Genomic DNA, 19,675 nt, shown 5'->3' with positions numbered 1-19,675 from the left:
GTATATATTAAATCAAATGGAGCCAGAGCTGCTTCATAGTTGTTAGGGCTCATCAGTGAGACATAGCCACAACTTTGACCAGTTGAACACGTTCACATATAGCTCACAAACGAAACACCTTTTAGGCATAAATACATATATTTCATAATTGATTTTGACTTCTTATTGCTCTTAAAAAAACTATCATGACCACTGAAGTAATACCCACCAATTATAAACTGCTGTGAATTATTGTTGTCTTTTACCTCTGAACCCTTACTAAAAATTGACTTCCTGAATGAAATGACAGAAAATCATTAGGGTCTTCCTACTGTATGTCTACTGGGGAAAGCAATCAAGACTATTCAGAATTTTTCTTCAGTGAAAGCCCCCAACATTACTCTAAATAAGCTCAGACCTGGCTTTGTGGCACAGAAAGTTACCCATGCAGGGTCATGCTTTATAATAGTAATTAAACTATGATATGTGATGCCAATTAAGTGCATTTGAATTTATAAAAGAGTTGGTGGAATTATTTTCACTGCACTGAAGGATACAAAATATCACTGCCATTCATTCTTTCCAACTTGTATAACACAACTTTCTACAGAAAGAATTTACATCTACAGAATTTATTTCTATACAAACAGATTTTAGATTTACATTTAAGTACATTTCTTCAACAGGCATGGAGTTCTCAATAGGTAATAGGTTATGGGTACACACCCCCACAAATTTGAGATGCAGTGCCTGTAGGCTTTTATTCCACCCAACCTATTAAATTAGTTGCTTTATTGATCTAATTATTTGTTTAACTGGTTAATTTAACACCTTTAACCTGTTTTTCATGTGCGGAATGCATAAAGAGACTGCTGGAATATGGCCCTTAAAGACTGGAGATGTTCATCTCTGGTACAAACACACAAATGTTGTACAGTATATACAGTATACTGTAATTGCAGATATGACCACTTATTAAGCAGTAGTAGATAGTAGTAGAAGTTGATCAGAATTTTCAGACAGAAACCAGATCATTAAAAATAATTATGACATATACTGAATATAAAAAACTGCATATGAAGCAAAATAAAACTATATTGTTTTGTCTATTTTAAATTATTTACTTCAAATTATATACATTAATATATAAATTAAGTATACATTAACCATTCATGAAAGAATATTAAAACTAGCATCCAATGAGAGTAAATCTTACCTAATTATAATAGAAGTAGAAGTGATCAGTTGTAGAACTAAATGGTTTTATCAGAGACAGTAGTCTTTGTGCACACTTATTAGAGTGTCCTACACATTTTGAATGTCATCCATTACAAATCCTCTGTGCTATATCAGACACATTTTAGCCTCTTAAATTTATCTGATCAGATTAAAGACACTTTCTCAAATTAACCAGATTTTCTTTTAATTGTATCCCTCCTCTGGGTTTCACCTTCTTACATGTCTATTCTATCCGCAACAATCCTATCAGCACAATAAGTTTCACTTAATGTTTTCTAATTGTCTCCAGGGAGAACATAGGCTTAATCCTCCAAGGGTATAGGAATGTCCTCATACGTGCTCTTGGCTTTTTTGTGATAGACCTTGTAAGCCCTGTGTGTTATTTAGCGGTTTCAATGTGTTTTTAAAATCTCTTTCTGCTGCTCTGCCACAATTGTTCCTCACACTTACCCTGAAAATCATGGACTGCTCTCTTCCTATATAGCAAAAGGTTTTCCATTTTCCAGAGTGAAGATACTTTTATTCTAATTTAAATCTCATTTTCTTTACCATTTGCACCTTTGTGCTGGACATTCCATTCTCTGTCATTTTTTTCCAATAACATGTTCTGAAAGGAGTCATATGCATATGTGAAATATAGCTATGAAGGTAACACTTCATACCTTATTTATTCTTTGAGAACCATTGTTTATATTAGTCTAAATAATTATCCTTGATATTTAAACTCTATATTACAATACACACAAACCAATTCTATTAACATACAGTATACTCTATTTTAACACAGAAGAAGTGTTACACAATCAAGGAGGAAGGAGAAACAACCTTTCTACTCCTGACGCCATCTTTGAGGCTCGTGGGTCTGTCTAGTGTCCTACCTTGGGCTCATTTGGCAGGTGTCCTAAGCTTTTAATGGCTTCCCTTCCTCCTGCTGTTATACCAACTGTCCAACAGCTCCTCCATGCCTTTGGTGTTTTTTGTCCGGGTTCTATCACTCATCTCTTGCTGCTCCTAATGCGTACTCCTCTGCCCCAGGTTTGTACAGGATCTTACCTCTGGCTCATCCTCTAGCTCAGCCAACAGGCATCCTACAGATGTCTCTATTTATTGTAATGTCTGACTTTCCTCCTGCCACTGTCCCTGGGTTCCAACACGGCCCAACACCTTTGGTGCTTCCATTCCTGGGTTCCTCCCTCTTGGGCCCTGTTACTCTTGATTCCATCTCCTCAGCCTCTGGATCTGTCTGGCTTCCCACCTCTGCCTCAGTCCTAGTTTTTAATGTCTTTCTTTCTTGTAATGTAATGTCTTTTTGTCTCTTTGCCCATCATCCAACATGGACCAACACTTTGTTTTGCAATGAAACCATGGACCTTAGTCCTTTGGTCCAAGGTTCCCCCCTCTCAGCCCCTGCTGCTCCTGCTGCCACCTCCCTCTGCCCTGAATCTGTCTAGTATCCTACTTCTAGCTCAGTCAGCAAGTGTCCTAACACAGACATTTCATTTTTGAATGACATCCAATTGTTATCACTGTGTTTCTTTGAGTCCCAATTGGAAAAAAAGCTGAATTTGCCCTAGTAGAATTTCTCTGTACTCTGTACTGCTATGTAGAATTGAGGCAGCTTGCTTTGCAGCTCATAAAGAAATTCTTTACTACTTAATTAAGACACTTGGTCTTGGGTCAATGGTCTTCAGAAGTATACATCCAAACCAATTCTGACATTCTGAAGCAAGCATTTGTGGAGCTTTTCACACAATTGCTTGAATTATCTGCCTTCTTCTAGGGCTGTATATACAGTAAAAAACAGAAAAAGCCAATTTCACCCAGCTCAATCATCATAATAGTTGCCATCTTCTGCTTTGCATATACAGTATATCTCACACAAACACCTCTTTTCACATTTTTGGTGCCTGCATCTCTCCCCCAGCCCATTTCCACTGTTGCAGCTACTCCTTCATTAAACTTCTCTGGCAAATATATTTCACAGTGTCACACATGCAAGTGATTTCCAATGTTCTTTAAATCCTTTAAATTTACGTTTGTTTTCAAAGTAGCAAAACTATTTCTAATAAGGAATAAGTAAAGGTTTATTTCATGCTGAAAAGGAAAGAAACACAGTTTTAGCTGTGGAGCCTTCTTATTTTTTATCTTATATCTTATTTTTTATCTTCTAAACCAACAAATGAATGATTGATGACTTCAATACTACATCCGCATGCAACGCAACGTGAATTTCATTCATTTTTACCAGTAAAATCAAAACACAGCACTATGAATTTTATATCATAAAGTTCATAGCCAAATACAGCAATGTAATCTTTTTTTATAAGAGTACTTATCTGGTTACACAGATGAGAGATGTTTCAAAGTCCATTGATAATTAATGAATTCTCCAGCAAAATACAATTGCAAAAGCAATCAACTCTCCAAAAACCCTGTTTTCTTACCATGTAACCACTAAAAATTTATCCAAATAGTACACTCACATCCAGAGAACTAGACTGCAGAACATTCTCATGACTGTTAAAAAGCTAAGGCTTCCTTAGGCTATTTTAAAACTGACCATCTATGGAAAAGCTGATCTGATACTGTAGTTAGAAATAGCTGTCATTCAGAATATTCTAACCATTTAGAGACAGGGGAGGTCAATAGGCAGAATTCCTGAGCATTTTAAATGATTTTTAAAATATTTTTTTTATTATTGTCCATCAATCAAGTGAAGATCACACAGACTCTTGTCAGTATAATGTGAATATACAACGGAGTGCACTATATGTTGACATGCAATTCAGGAATTGTAGTTTTCTTTGTTCAATCTCGCCTAAACCACTGGTCATTAATATGAACCTAAACTGTAAAATGTGCTGTTTGAAGATGCAGGGCGTTGTTGAGTCTGCATGAAGTTAAAAGTAATTATGCCATGAAAGTTCTTGAGAAAGAGAGTACTGTATATATCTAATTTTTGTCTGCCATTTTCCTCAACTATACAGTACAGTATGTGTTGCAGTGTGACCTTCTATTCTCCCTAGCATACATTCATTTCAGGAGAATGCATGTATTGCAGAAACTGAGTTAACAAATAAAGCCCCAGGAGTAATGCCATTCTTAAGTTAAGATAACATACATGTTAATTGTGCCCAATGGGAACCTTCATTTAGTGCAGAAGTCAGGTTTATAAGCATTGACTGAACTTGTCCAGCCTGACATGTAAGAAGTAGCTGTCTTAATTTCCTTTCCTCCAAACTCACTTGTGGTCTGAGGCCATTAGGCTAAGTATTCTCTTGAGAATATATTCTAATTATCTGGTTGTAGCTTCCATAGCTAGTGATTCTACTTGGCAGGTTTGGATTTATACCTCTAGATTTAAATGTCTTGGCTAACCTCCAGAAATGAACATAATATAAGAAATTTGTGAATAAATAGAGTACATGAACCTCTATTTTTTTCACATTAATTAGTCTTTCATTATGTAGCATGTGTTTAAAATATTCACATTTTTTCACCTTTACAGAAGCACCATGGATAATACAATTTGTAATGCTGCTGTAATGCCGTTTTGAAATGCTTTTAATATTAATATGTAAGTCTTGATGTAAGAGGATAAACCAAATTAAAAGAAAAATAGTAAACTTACTGATAAGCTCCTGCTTTCTTTCTTCAGCCTTTCTGCAAACCTTGTATGTTTCTAAAGAATTTCATGGGTAAAAATGTATTGAATTACTTTAAGTTTTCTTTCTAACACCAAGTTTATATTTTCTTTGGAAGCAAATAAAAGATCAGCATTAGTAAATGTATGCATAATGTTTAACATTGGAGTCAAGGAAAAAAGTAATGGAAACATTTAAAAAAATTAAACTGTTAAGAAATTTCTTTGTGTCTAATATTTTCCTGTTATATATCCATATTTTCCTATTTCTGTTATTTTGTCTACAGATATAAACAAGTATTTGGGTAAGTAGCATCGTGAAAAAAAATAATTTGCAGGCAGGCAGACAACTCAGCATTACGGCTGAAAGTAGTATGTTAGACAAAGATACATTTATACATTTTCATGTTTATAACCTCTCTTCTTAAAACTACTGACAACACTGCAAAATTGTGCTGAAAATTGTGATAGTTTTGTAATGCCCATACAGTAGCAACCCTGAAACCTATTTTCTGATCACACAGCTGAATCCATACATAACCAGCTATTCACGGTGAAAATCTACTGAACTTATACACCATCAACCCCCCCCCACTCTGGTGTAATTTTTAAAAATAGCTTACATTCTATCCTTATGTAAGCCAGAAATCAGGGGAATAAACCCCTGGTGATCACTAAATTCATGTAAGTCTAAATCATTCTATGGAAAGTAAAGCAATCTTCATCACACTTCACACGGTAAAATAGACAGTTCTCTATTTCTCTATAAACTTGTTAATCTTAACTCCTTTGGGTTTGTTAATGTTTACAGAGTTAATGATGTTAATGTTCATATTGTGAGAATCTGAAGAAAACTAAATATGCCAGACAAAGCTTATACTAACTAAGTGCTTTTAAAATAGACAACTGTAGTTACATGTAACATACTCAAAATCATTCTTTCGTACCTCAGTGCTTCAGCAGAAGTAGTACGCTCAAAGCTGTCTGTCACAAAATACCTTCCCATTTCTGGTCCTGTGTAGCCTTTCATAATTTTTTGCACAACATTCCTATTTTGACCTTTTGGTTTTTTTGCAGCATATCCATGTGTTTCAACTTAAATATACCTACCTTGCCAGAATTTCAAGCTACATTCCATTTTCCCTTTATTTAACCCTCCATTACTACAGAGATTATAGCTCCAAATGACTATTGCTCAGGTACTATTATAAACTATAGTATGTGATAAAAATGAGTTCTTGGTACTCCTTGTATTCTAAACATAAGCAACTCAGAAATACAAATAACTGTTTCTTTAAACAGAAAATGTGGAATAAGAATAAACATCACCTGAAAGCCTTGAAAAAATAATGTAAACAAGGAAAGAGAATTACATAGCAGTATACTGTAGGTAAAATAAGACATTACCCTTTTCATTGTTCATCAGCAGAAGGTAACTAAAGTCTTTGACAACCATTTAATTTTAATAATTACCTATATGGCTTACTTTCTAAATTAATTTGAGTTCTGTCAAAGCTCTTCATTAACAGTGGCAAAATAATTAGTAAAAACATCAACCCAGTAGTCAAAAAGTATTTATGAATCTTTAGTACTGTATTTGACTAAGTTGTCACCTTCAAAAATTGCCAAATCTTCATTCTTCATATGTTTTAAATAAACTTCAATTAATCTTTTCTGTCTTATCATGAAGGACACTCCAAGCCATACTATTTACATACTACATCTTTTATTAAATATGCAGAAAACTTTCATTCAATTAATTACTTTTAGCTTATTAGCTTATGTGGGAATGATTGAACTTGATTTTACTGCATATACACTGTACACGGAAATCAAGGGATCAAGGGGATGTTTATGAAGTCTGCATTTCATGTACAAAACATAGCAAATACTACATTTAACATAACAGGAATACAAACAATATAACTGTATTAATAAAGAAAATCACATAAAACAAAATGTTCAAACTGAATCACTAAATCAAACTAGTCCAAGCCAATACCATAAAGGCAATCTGAGCATCTTTAGTCGGCACCTAAAATACTTTGCTTTGTAAATCTGTTTCAGTATAGTGTACTAGATTCAGGTGACTTGCATCACGTCATTCCATCAGAAATCTCTCAACTCGAAATGATCTGCTTAATACCATGAAGAATAAAAAGTGAATGAGAAAAACCAAGTGAAATACCAAACATGTGGAATGATGTCCTGTGGTATGGAAAAAAAACATTTTAATAGCAGTACCAAATTCACCAGTTTAAGTGTGAGACTCATCTTATCTATCAATGGAAGAGAATTGCGTGTCGTTAAGAGGATCTGGAAATAACTTAATCTCTTCCTAAGTAATAGCAAGCCTCTCAGTACCCACACCCCCACCTCAGCATTGGGAGCTGTAGGCTTTGTGCTGACTCCTTTAAGCTCCTCTGGAATGCTCTTCCTTTTTTTTTCTTCAAACTGTTCCTATGGCAAGGATTACATACTGCTTTCTCTTCTTTGAACAACTTGTGGGCCAGGGGCTTCTTTCTGTAAGCACTCATTCATGCCTGCTTATTCTTTACTGTAAAGAACTGCACGTCGCTGCCTTTAAACTGATTTCAAAAAAGACAGCCCACAAGGGAAGTTCCAAACCCCTGCAGCTTTCAACATACACTGTACTATACGTTTTGGCTGATAGTGCCCATGCTCCACTGTATTTATGCTACAACTGGTGACTGCGGTACAAACCCATTTTATAAAGCAAGCTCAAATCAGAACAGCCACTTTCATTTAAAAAATATATTGTATGTTCCCACATGAGTACATTATTTAAATATTTTACTTTGTTTGAAACAAATAATAATATTAGAGCTTCACAAGATCAAGAAGAGTCAACAGAATTTAAGTTCATAAACCTTGCTGAATCTTATGCTGTGAATGAAATTTATCTCAGGTTTCTGTCTGATGTTATCATATAGAGCTGGAAAAGAAACAGAAGATTTATTTTTCTGGTACTAAAAAACTGATGTTTTAGGAATGATGTTCCTTTATTTAGCATTCACAGGCAACTTTCAAAGCATTTTGCCTAAGTGCAAAATTTGTTCCACTTTTTCTCTCTTTATATAAAGCCCCCCAAACTACGATTAAGCAAAAGAGAAACATATCATTGAATAATTGCTTTATCCTTAGAGACTCAAGGGAGCCAGACCTGGTTGACACAAGAGGATCCATCTCACTCCAGTAAGCTTTGATTTTGGTTCAGCAATAAGGAAATGCATTAGATGAACTACTCAGTTATTATAAGAAAATGTAACTCCTGGCAGCAAGCACTATCATCATGCTCAAGGAAAGAACTGTTGTCATTTAAGTTGCACACAGAATAAATATGAGCTGGTTGGCATTTATTTTCACAAAAAAAAATGTTTCATTTTATAGCTAATAAACTTTGTCTTTGCTTGAGAAGTTTAAAAATCTTAGATTGGGAAGTCTTATTTTTAGAAACCTTAATGTATGTGAGCCACTTTAGGATAGAATGACCCACTTTGCTGAAGACCTGATATTAGAGTTGATAGAACAAGCATTGATGACCTACATTAGATATTCCCCTTGAAAAAGGAAGGCATTCAACTGATGAAATGTACCATGAGTTGTCTAGATCTAGGCTATTTTTGCTGATGGCAGGTTAAAATCTGTATATATTCATTCTAAGTATTTTTTCATTTAAATTGCAATAAAGAAATAAACTAAAATAGTATTCTAAAATAATATCTCTGCAAAACAGTTGCACTTTGAAAACTACAATCAGATTAAGAAAAATAATAAATAAAGCAACATTTTCTTGACTGTTGCACAAAACCAATTAATGACCACAGATATATTTAATGCATAACCTTCCAGATGTTCCATACATTTTAATTATTTTTCAAAATTAAGTCATTTTAAGTATTTTTATATTTCAAAATAAACTGCTCAATGGCAAAATGTCTTCAATTACAAAAGTAATAATATTATTTCCTGAATTTAATATGATCCCAAGGGATCGTTTTAAATTAACAATACACATGGCTGATTTTGCTAGAGAAAGATAAAATTATGCAAGTATGCAAGCACCTTTTTAAAATAAACTGCTAAATCAAAATAAAGAAATGACTTTTTAGGATCTTTCAAAAAGAGGCAGTCTAGGATTGATTGACACAATTATCCAAACAAGCAAGTTGGTCCAAATGTTTGTCTCTTGTTTGTAACCTTTCTAATGTGTGGGTATAACATATAATGTTGTATATACTGCACAAAAGTGATAGGTGTAATTGAACATTTGTTCTCATTAGATGTGCACATTGGCTATATAATTGCATTTTGTAGACATGTGAGAATCCTTCATAATGAAAGAAGCAATAAAGAGAATAATACCACCAATCAATTTTGTTGTCTTAAAAGTTTAAAAAAGAAAGAACTTTTTACTCTCTATATAGTACATATGTACAGTATGTCCAGGGTTCTCTCGTGAAACATTATGCACAGAGTGTGAATAATGTGTCTCATTATATTAAATTGAATATGAACCATGAGATAAATTGCAATATTTACAGCTTTACTTTCTCATCTGCATGTTTTTAACTCGTTTAATTCCTCAGTAAAGTTGCTCTCTTAGAGATATTAAAAATGTGACTTTCCCCTCCTTTTTTAATAATAATCCCCCCAGAGGGGAAAAATGGGATTTAAAAGGGAGGAAAAAATCCATCTGATATAAAAGGTCACAATAAAGCCCTTTTGTGCAAAATAATAACGTGTTTTTATTTCAGGAGAAGGAAAAGACATTTGTGTCCTTATAAGAAAAGAAGGGATTAAGAAGAATTTATTAAAATGAGCTGCTGAAAACATCCAAACATACAAATAATAATTAATTGGAATGAGTCTTCAACAGAAGGGTCTTTACTAACCAAGGTTGAAACTTAAATCATCCATAAGATAGTAATAACGTTTTTTTTAAAAGCCCGGGCTTTTACAAAATGTCATTGTTCTAATTCACACAGTCACTGCAAGGTCGTGCACTGTGATTTCTGCTCTAAGAGTTATGGTTCATTTGCTGTACTCCTGGGTTTTATGGAATAGATTAAAAAATATATCTCACACTACAGTGCACTGACTGAACAAGCCTGTATACAATAACTGACACTTGCTCATGAATATAGTGTCTGGGATTTAAAAACAGAAAAAAAGTCCAGTAACAAACATGGACAGCATATGCACACTCTGAGAACAGCTCCCTAGATATTTAGGCTGTAGGATAGTTTTGCAGACTCTGATTAGCAATAGATGTAAACTTGCAAATCTAAAGTAACATGATGGTCTAGGATTAGAGATACAATCTATGAGACCACAGGTATATTTTGCTTGCACTAGTATGTTACTGCAAATATGGCAAACAACTACAGAGAAAGAAATGAGATATGTTCATACTGTTATTCATCAAACTCAAATATTTTCTGTAAGCACCTTTGGCTGCCATTACTGCCACAAATCTTTTTTTGGTAAGTCTCTACCAACTTTGATGCAAGTGCTTGATATACGTTTTGTCAGTTCTTCTTGGTAGATTTGCTCCAGCTCTCTGAAGTTGCTTTAGAATACAGTATGGACACCAGTTTTCAAGTCATTCCACAAATTTTCTCTCCGGTTAAGGTCTGGGGCAGGTTTTCCTCTAAGATTTGTTAGTACTTTGCTTCATCTATGTTCCTATCAGTCTTGACAAGCTTCTTAGTCCCTGCTGATAAGAAGCAGAATTATAACATAATGCTGCCACCACCATCCTTGACAGTAGGGATGGTGTTGATTAAGTGATGCAGTATGTTGAGTTTGTGGCCTTCTGTCACATGTTTGTAGTATCAATTATATGCTTTGTTTCAAACCTTGCTTGATTGGAGATGGTTTATCTCCCATTCCATACAAGTCTGCTTTGTAGTATGAGCTGGATATTGTTGGCCTATGGACATTTTCTCTCATCTGAGCCACAGAACCCTATAAATCAGTGACACTCCTAACCAAATTCCTTCTTGCTACTGAGTTTGGAGGAGCAGTCTGATCTAGTGTCTTTGATCAACTCCCTCAGTCTCAAAGAGAGATTATTAAAAGGTTTTTTTACCCTTCTCCTAATGTGTCTTTATGCAACTTTATACCCAAGTTGTTTTGAAAGCTCCTTAGTGTTCATGAATCTTTGCTTGAAAATCACTACCTGACTGTGAGACATTACAGGGATACAGTAGGTGCATTTATTCTGAAATCGTGAGAACTGCTCTTACAGTACTGCACACAGAGACCACTCAACTAATTGTGTGATTTGCTAAGGTCAACGTTTTCCACAGTAAAGGGTTTGAATATGTAATCATAAAAGTACAATTTTTTGCTTTAAGAGCAAAGATTTCACCTTCCCATTTTTCTGAACCCAAGAGAAATTATCCATCCACCTTTCTAACTGCTTTTTACAATTCAAGGTCATGTGGAAGCTGGAGCCTATCCCAGCAAGAACCAGGATACACCCTGGATGGAATATCAGTCCTTCACAGGGCAGACGCACACACTCACAGCAGGGCTACTTTTTCCAGAACAAAGTTAACCTAGTTTGTTTTTGGACTGTGGGAACCCAGGGCTCCAGTACTACAAGTTGGCAATACAAGCCACCGCACCATTGTGCAGCACCAATAGAAGCACCTACAGTAGTTTATGTTCGTTTTGTAACTGCTTATTTTGCTTTGACTGTGAGCCATATATTGTGTATATAACGAATATTCATAACTTCAAACTGTCATGTCTGCAAGCTTTAAAGCAACAAAATATTAAATTTGTGCAAAGGTCTGAATAGTGTCACTTGCAAGGCACTGTATGTGTCGTGTGATAAACTAGTGACCCATATAGACTGTAGTTCTGTTCCGTGTGTCCTTTATGTGCTCTGGTTTACTTCAGCTCATCCTTGGATGAAGCAGCTATAAACAACTAAAAGATACTCTGAAAATGTTGTGGTTTATTTTTCATGATAAAACATTATTGGTTCATTTAAGGTTAATTTTGCTTAGAAAAATCATATAAGCAATAACATCAAATCAATAACATGTATTGCAATTTTAAATAAAAGCTTTATTATATACATATTTAGAAATAATAAAAAAACAGAGCTAAGCCTTCCCTGAGTTTTTTTTGGTTTGGTCGGTAGTTTTCAATGTAGAGTAATTGGCCTTTTGTTTCTTATTGAAATTTATGTATGGGGTGCCGGGTCTTTATGCAGTCTATAAAGGAAGAAGTTGAGGTTAATTCCGTACTGAAAAATATAAAAGAAAAACTACATTTCAGATGTAGCCTCCTATACTGTATATGATAGATTAAATTTATTTCTACTTTCAGCATGGAATGAATCACTACTTGTTCTTGATTAAAATATAGCCTAGACTTGAAACAAAATTAATAATTCAACCGGGTACACTGCATCAAAATCACTGTATTATTATTAAAAACAATATTTGCAGAAAAGTTCACACTGTGGCCATTTAGAGTCAAAGACTGTCATAGAGTACAGCGATAATGTTATATATATTTCCCCACCTTCTTGTCTGAGAAAAAGCATTATAAGACATTTTAAACGTGATTTTACTGAAACCTATTAAGTTAGGGAATTGTCATTGCTAGAATTAAATTAGACTCAGTAAATTAATACTAAGAGCAATTCTGTATTTAACAATGACTTTTAGTTCAAATTAAATTCAGAAAAACAACTCAGACTCAAACTCATTCAGGAATATTGTTTAGCGGAAATAATCAATATATCTAAATTAACTCTAATGAGCACAATCCAATTCACTTAGTGATTACTTCATAAGCAGCCATGACAATGGTATAACATTCTGCACTTTGCATCGCAACGACTAAGGGAGCTGTTCACTGCAGCAAGTGATAGGTACTTTTGGTTCAAACAACAGGAAATGACAGATGTATACTAGCCCTCCCTTTTAAAAAGTGAGTTTTATGAATTTCGTCATGGTTTTTTTGGGAAATCATTAATAAAATATCCAAAAAACGACATGCTAAGTTTAGTGTCTCAGGCTCTGTTTCGAATTTTGTGTTAATCCATCCATTTTCTACCTGCTTCTCCCAATTCAAGGTCACATGGGAGCCAGAGTTTATTCTGGAAAACAACAGGTGCAAGGCAGGGTACACATGGATGGGAAGCCAGGTCATACAGACACACACACCGTGTGTTAGACTGTGGGAAGAACCCCACACAGACAAGTGGTCAATATACAAACTCCACTCAAGACAGCACACCAGGTCCAGAATTGAACCCAAGGACCCGGTGCTGCAGTTCAGCAATACTAACTGCTGCACCACCTTGCTGCTCGACAACTTTATGTGAATGATGAAGTTACTTTTAAAGAGGGTGTTTTCAGTTGACTCATGATTGATTATCAGATCCTTTAACAGGCAAGCAGAAAAAACATGCATATTGATCCTACCTGCTCCAAGATGGCGTTTATCCTTTCCACTTCACAATCTATTAAGTAGCGTTTTTCCTGCCTTCTGTCCATTTCTTCAATAATACGTCTGAACTCTTGTGGATCACTTATACTCCCCACTGATCGTGCTGTCACCTGCCAATTGTTGGCCACTGCAGACTCCATGATAGCTTGTAATATTGAGAACCCTAGAGGACAATAAAATAACCTTGTTTTACCCCAGTATCATTTTGTAGAACACAGTATTACATGAAGCACAGTATTACATTTCGAGAATTAAGAAACATGCTAAGAGGGTCAAACTGGCCAAGCCAAGTATTGTCAGTACTGTGCAAATAATAAAAAAACACTCACAATGGTAGGCACAATTGGTTTGCTCAAAATACATTTTTAAAGCTCTGCTGTATTCCGTAGGTCAGCTTCAGTAACTGCCTTAAAACTGTTGCTATGGAGATCTATGTAACTTTGAAAATTGAATGACTTTTCACCCAGTACTAAAATATTCTCTTTAAGTTAGATGAAATATTTATCTCATAAACGTAAAACTGATAAAATATATAGACACATGTAATTATTAGTCTTATAACCAAAGACTTCAGTACCAGATAATATGCCTTTCAAAATGTTTAGAATAATTTAATTAAAGGGGTGTTACAACTTCAACAAAGCAAATATTTATAAATACTTTACAGGCAAAGCCATATTCACAGACTCATGTTGTATGACTCCAGGACAAATTATCATATGTTTGTGCTTTGAGCAGGAATGGTGTAATTAAACTTTGAATAAATTTATGTAAAGAAAATGTCAGAATTCTAAGGGTTATAGTTTCAAATGAGGAAATTCTCCCTTCATTGATGTGTGTAGGTTGTCATAACAACAAGTACAGTGTCTTGGATTTGCAGTTGGCCAACAGCCATGGCTGGAATCAGGCCTGTTTTTTTACATACTGTATACAGTGCCTCGCAAAAGTACTCTGTCCCTTCATTTGGGACAAAACTGTACAAAGGCATTTTTAAAATGTAAGATGTAAATTGAAATGTAAATGTAAGAAGATTGCATAATTATCCAGACTCATTAACTCAATATTTGATGGAATCATCTTTGGAAGCAATTACAGCTGCAAGTCTTTTTGGGTAAGACTGTACCAAATTAGTATACCAGGTTGGTGCTATTTTTGCCCATTCTCCGGGGTAGATTTGCTCAGATTCTCTCGTTGCTTGGGGATCTCTTATAGACAACAGTTTTCAAGTCTTTCTACAGTTTCTCAATAGGATTAATAGGATTCAAGGACATTCACTTTCTTCATTTTATGTTCCTGCAGTGTAGCTCTGGATTTGTGCTTCAGATCATTGTCAAAAGTTCATTTTCATCCCAGCTTTTGAGACTTCAGCAGACTGAAACAGGTTTTCCTCTTGTATGTGCCTGTATGTGCTTCTGTCCTAACAAGCTTTTTCAGTACATGCTGAGGACAAGCATCCCTATAGCATACGAGATGATAGACTGTAGTTATGAAGCTGACTGGGAGGTGTGCTGTGGTGGGTCTGCATCAATCATTATACTTGGCATTTAGAACAAAAGTTTCAGTTCAGTCTCACAATTTGCCACATTGTTGCAGGATCATTCAAGGGCTTTGCTGCAAACTCCAAGCAGACTCTAAGATGGAGATTTCTTTACTAATGGTTTTCTTCTTGCCTCCCTATCATACAGGCTAGATATATGAAGTGTTCTGCATATTGTGGACTTTTCTCCCATTTTATCCATTAATCTCTGATGCTCTTTCAAAATTGTTGATGGCCTCACAGTGAAAAGACATCCTATCTAGGCAGTGTCTACATGTATCTTCCATTTCTTGATGATTGAGTAGACTCTTCCTTCAGGGATATTCAGATACTTCCAATATTTGTGTACCCTCCTTGATCTGTACTTTTCAATGGTTTAACCCCTGACTTCATGGTTTAGCCTTTAACTTTAAATTCACTATCTGACCAAGACACTGCACAAAGAGAGGTGTTTTTTATTTTGAAATCATGAGAGCCACTGTTACTGCACACAGAGGCCACTTAAGTAACGGTGTGGCTTGTAAAGGTAATTTTGCGCACATAAATTAATTTGTTTGCCACAGCAAAGGGTTTGAATACATGAATGAATCATGCCTTTTCAGTTTTTTTATTATAATGTTGTATTTAAGAGCAAGGATTTCACATTCTTATTGTTCTTAGCCCAAGAAAACACAAAGTGTTCAATTTTTATTTCATTCTCTAAGCTCTTAGTAATCTTAGTATGGATAATTGTATTCTGTTAGAACACAATCATTCAAAAACAGTGACCAAAACAACAACCACTAACTTTTCAGACCAATATGGGAACAAGGTTTTGTCATAAAATATTTACCTAGCAGCTTTACTGTAAGTCAAGCTCAATAGCTGTAGCTCATTAAGCAACGGCAATGCATTTGTTTTAAAATGATTGTGCATTAAGATCTTCTTTTCCATTAACTTTCTATTAACCATGACTGATTGGTATCCGCTCGGCTTGTCATGCAAAGTACAGGAGCACAATGCACAGTTGTAATCACTTTCGGTAGATATGAAAAAACACTGATTCTAGAAAATGATAAATATTATTCCTTAAGAAGAAGCAGTTACTGGGGATTATGCTAATGTTCTTGGCAGTCTGAATGAAGTGCTTCTGTAGTGAGACTCTAAGAAAGCTAAAAAGCAACACAGCAGAGTGCACATTAAACAATTTTGCACCAGTATTTTGACAACAATGTCTTGCCTTTATCTTACACAGCTGGGGCCCTGAGAAATAAAACATTGGGTTGAATTTAACCACAAATCTGTTTTTTCTGCACATTCAAAGGTGTCGTGTTGTTTCTAAATGTTTCTCCTGTTACAGTCTTGGTGGTTTATTGCATTTGGCCACACTTGGATAAATCTGGGAGGAAAACTGCAAATTCCATTTTTTTTCTGCCATCTTTTTCTCTGAAGTCTGCTGTTATCTTGCTTGAAAAGGGGCTGTGATGTAATGATGGGTTTTTATCTTTTCCAAAGAGGCATACACAACTGTATTGTGACTGGAAACATTTTTATGAATCTCTTCAGCATGTCTTGTCTCTATGTCTGGACAAACCAATTCATCCTTGAACCACGTTCCTAAATCTCTAATCTCTTCCCAACTGATGAGATCAAAGAGCATGTTTCCTGTCTAATAATAATAATAATAATAATAATAATAATAATAATAATAATAATAATAATAATAATAATAATTTCCAAAGACCAAGGACACTGAAAATTGTACTTGAAGGGTTGAGGTGTAGATTGTCATACCTCAGTAGGCAGGCTGACATTTGATAGATCACTGCATGTTCTCCTTCCTATAAATATTTTAATAATAATAATGTTCAGCTCATCACTTATGCCACTAGTTTTTGAAGTACCAAAGATCATGATCCTATTCTATTGATGAAAAATGAAAACAATTACCAACCATTGTTTTCTCAAAATGGATTTTGGAGGGTTTTGAAAATATAGCTTCATGCAAGGTTTATCAAAGTATTTTTAAATACTTTAGTTATTGTGCATTTGGGCATTGTAGAATGATTAATATAAAAGATGTAATGTTCCATTGAGTTTCAATCATAATTCTTGGTGCCATTCTGAATATTTATAGATTTAAATGACATTTCTATAAAATATCAGGACTAGGAGGTCCCCTTTTTTCCCATAGTTATTTTATGACCATTACTATAAAATAAATTGAAATGTCATTTAGAATTACCACTATGAGAAATGGGAAATTGGCCTGATTTGAATGCTTGTAAGGGGACAGTGATAAAAAAATTGTCTCAATCTTCCTTTTGAGAAATTAAGAATGTTAAAGTGCTGTCAGAATGTCTTTCTTTCATGTCCTTCTTTCTCTCATTCTTCTGAAAGGCAAATATACATACAGTATTGAATAATAACATTCATAGTCTTCTGTGTTATTGTACTGCAAGTGTCAATATGATTATGATACTCCAGCATAATAGGGATTCTGATAATCCAGCAGCCATATCACCCTGCAATTCACAACTGGCAACCCGCTGAAACTAAGCAGGTGTGAGCCTGGTTAGTACCTGGATGGGAGTTCCTGGGAAAAACTAAGGTTGCTGCTGGAAGAGGTGTTAGTGGGGCCAGCAGGGGGTCCTACCCTGCAGTCTATGTGGGTCCTAAATCCCCAGTATAGTGACGGGGGCACTATACTGTAAAAAGGGGCTGTCCTTGGGATGAGACGTAAAACCAAGGTCCTGACTCGCTGTGGTCATTAAAAATCCCAGGGCGTTTCTCAAAAAGAGTCAGGGTGTAACCCTGGCATCCTGGCCAAATTTCCCATTGGCCCTTACCAATCATGGCTTCCTAATAATCCCCATCTATGAATTGGCTTCATTACTCTGCCCTCCTCCCCACTAATAGCTGATGTGTGGTGAGCGTTCTGGCACACCATGGCTGCCGTTGCATCATCCAGGTGGATGCTGTACATAGTTGGTGGTGGAGGGGAGTCCCCATTACCTGTAAAGCGCTTTGAGTGGAGTGTCCAGAAACGCGCTAAATAAGTGTAAGCAATTATCACCCTTTAATTTATTAATAGTTACAGTTAAAGAGGTAATAGCTGTAAAATAGTGAACAACAGCTTTGCTAACTTGCTACCGTATGTGAAAACACAAATCCTGAAATGGCTTACCCTAACATTTAAATTAAATGTTAAATTAATTAAATTAAATTAAAATTAAATTAAACTAATCTAATGCAATGTTATATAGCCACAAACCTAAATATGAAGTAATTCTATCCATCACCTTATCGTGGCAATGCAAGTTTATCCAAGACATCCAAGAATGAAATGTTTTGTGAATGTTCCAGTGTTGTGGGTATAGTGAGTTGTGGATGAACTTGCTTTGTTAAGGGTCAGCCTCTTGCTCATAGGACCATAAGACTTGGACACCAATTCAGAGAGAGGAGTTAATCGAGGGTTAGTTGCAAAGGTGGAGACGGGGTGAAGGAGAGATACATGTGAGGTGTTTGTGAAAGATATACACATTATATACAGAGAAAGTCAGTAATGATTATGATTTAAATCAGGTAGGTGTACATACTATAATGCCTCAGGAATTTCAGTTAGGGACTTCCATGTAATGTGTTTGCATCATAAAAGTATTCACTTAACCAAGGATTTAAAAAGATCACTGCCTTCTCACATTCTTCAAATTCTTCTGCTTTTTCATTTTTATCAACTTTTAGAAAACAATAAACTTTGTGTACAGACTCATTACAGAAGTCACGTTCACCCTTATTTTCATACTGAAATACATACATATGTATTTGTAGATGAAATTATATAATTTCAACAGCTGCTGAAATACAACTCTGCTGAAAAACTAAAACTGGTTCTGTGTTTCAAAATTGCCTTTTCAAAATTAGCTTCAATTGAGTAACATACTGTAGTCCTGATTAGGAACAACCATGCTACAACTTTGCTACGTTGTAGCACAACATGCTACAACTTTGCTCTCTCACATATTCTCTAATGTATTGTAGCTCTGTATGTTTTATTATCTTATAAATATTAATCAGTATATGAACTGTCTTGTTTTTTCTGGCACTGTTTATTGGTGCTGTATTTGTATATTAGACTCTCCCCCAGATTTCAATCCTTCTTGTTAAAGACATTGTCATTTGTATTGTTGGCTCTGAAATATAGAATAAGTGAATTATTACACAATGATTTAAAAGCTACATAATAAAATTTGAAACTTTGATATCCTGCCGTTCACATTATCAGATGTATTCTACTAGTAAAACTAAATCTGTGATACATTCTGCTCCCATTTAAGGCTTAATAGTATATTACATTCACCACATAAAGACATTGGCTTAGTTTCTTTGTATGACTCATTTTCAAGTCAAGTCTGCCCCTTTTCTGTTTTGTTTTATAGGAAAAAATTATGATCACCCACTATTCTCACCTTTTATTCTCATCTTTTACAAATTAAGGGATGGACCAGGGATGATTTGTTTGCTTTGTAAAGGGTCAAATAAAAAGAGCAGCTTCCAACAAACATTACAAAAAATGAAAAACATACCAAAAATATTTTGCAATTCAGAGACTTATGAGAAAGCCCATTTTTAAAGCTCATTCAATTTAAAGAAAAGTATGAAGCTGATCTGGTAAACCTGTGATGTGTGCCTTATGTTTGCCTGTTCAGTATTTACTTTCAGTGCTACGGACCATATTATTTTTCAAATGTTACTCTCTGGAGAAACACCTTTATCAGTATTTTTCAGTTAGTATATTC

General features: G+C 35.0%; 1 protein-coding gene across 3 annotated transcripts in view; it reads right to left on the bottom strand.

Moving 5' to 3' along the window:
- Positions 1-19,675, bottom strand: part of gria3b (glutamate receptor, ionotropic, AMPA 3b) — a 134,429-nt gene that overhangs the window by 48,633 nt on the left and 66,121 nt on the right. For all 3 annotated transcript variants that reach the window (XM_069193467.1, XM_006632749.3, XM_006632748.3), the window contains exon 4: positions 13,336-13,523. In XM_069193467.1, the coding sequence (XP_069049568.1) occupies positions 13,336-13,523 (188 nt within the window). The remainder of the gene's footprint in view (positions 1-13,335; positions 13,524-19,675) is intronic.

This window comes from Lepisosteus oculatus, chromosome 8, assembly GCF_040954835.1.
Source record: "Lepisosteus oculatus isolate fLepOcu1 chromosome 8, fLepOcu1.hap2, whole genome shotgun sequence".
NCBI lineage: Eukaryota > Metazoa > Chordata > Actinopteri > Semionotiformes > Lepisosteidae > Lepisosteus > Lepisosteus oculatus.
The sequence above is the reverse complement of the archived record's forward strand: the minus strand, read 5'-3'. Positions and strand labels throughout refer to the sequence as shown.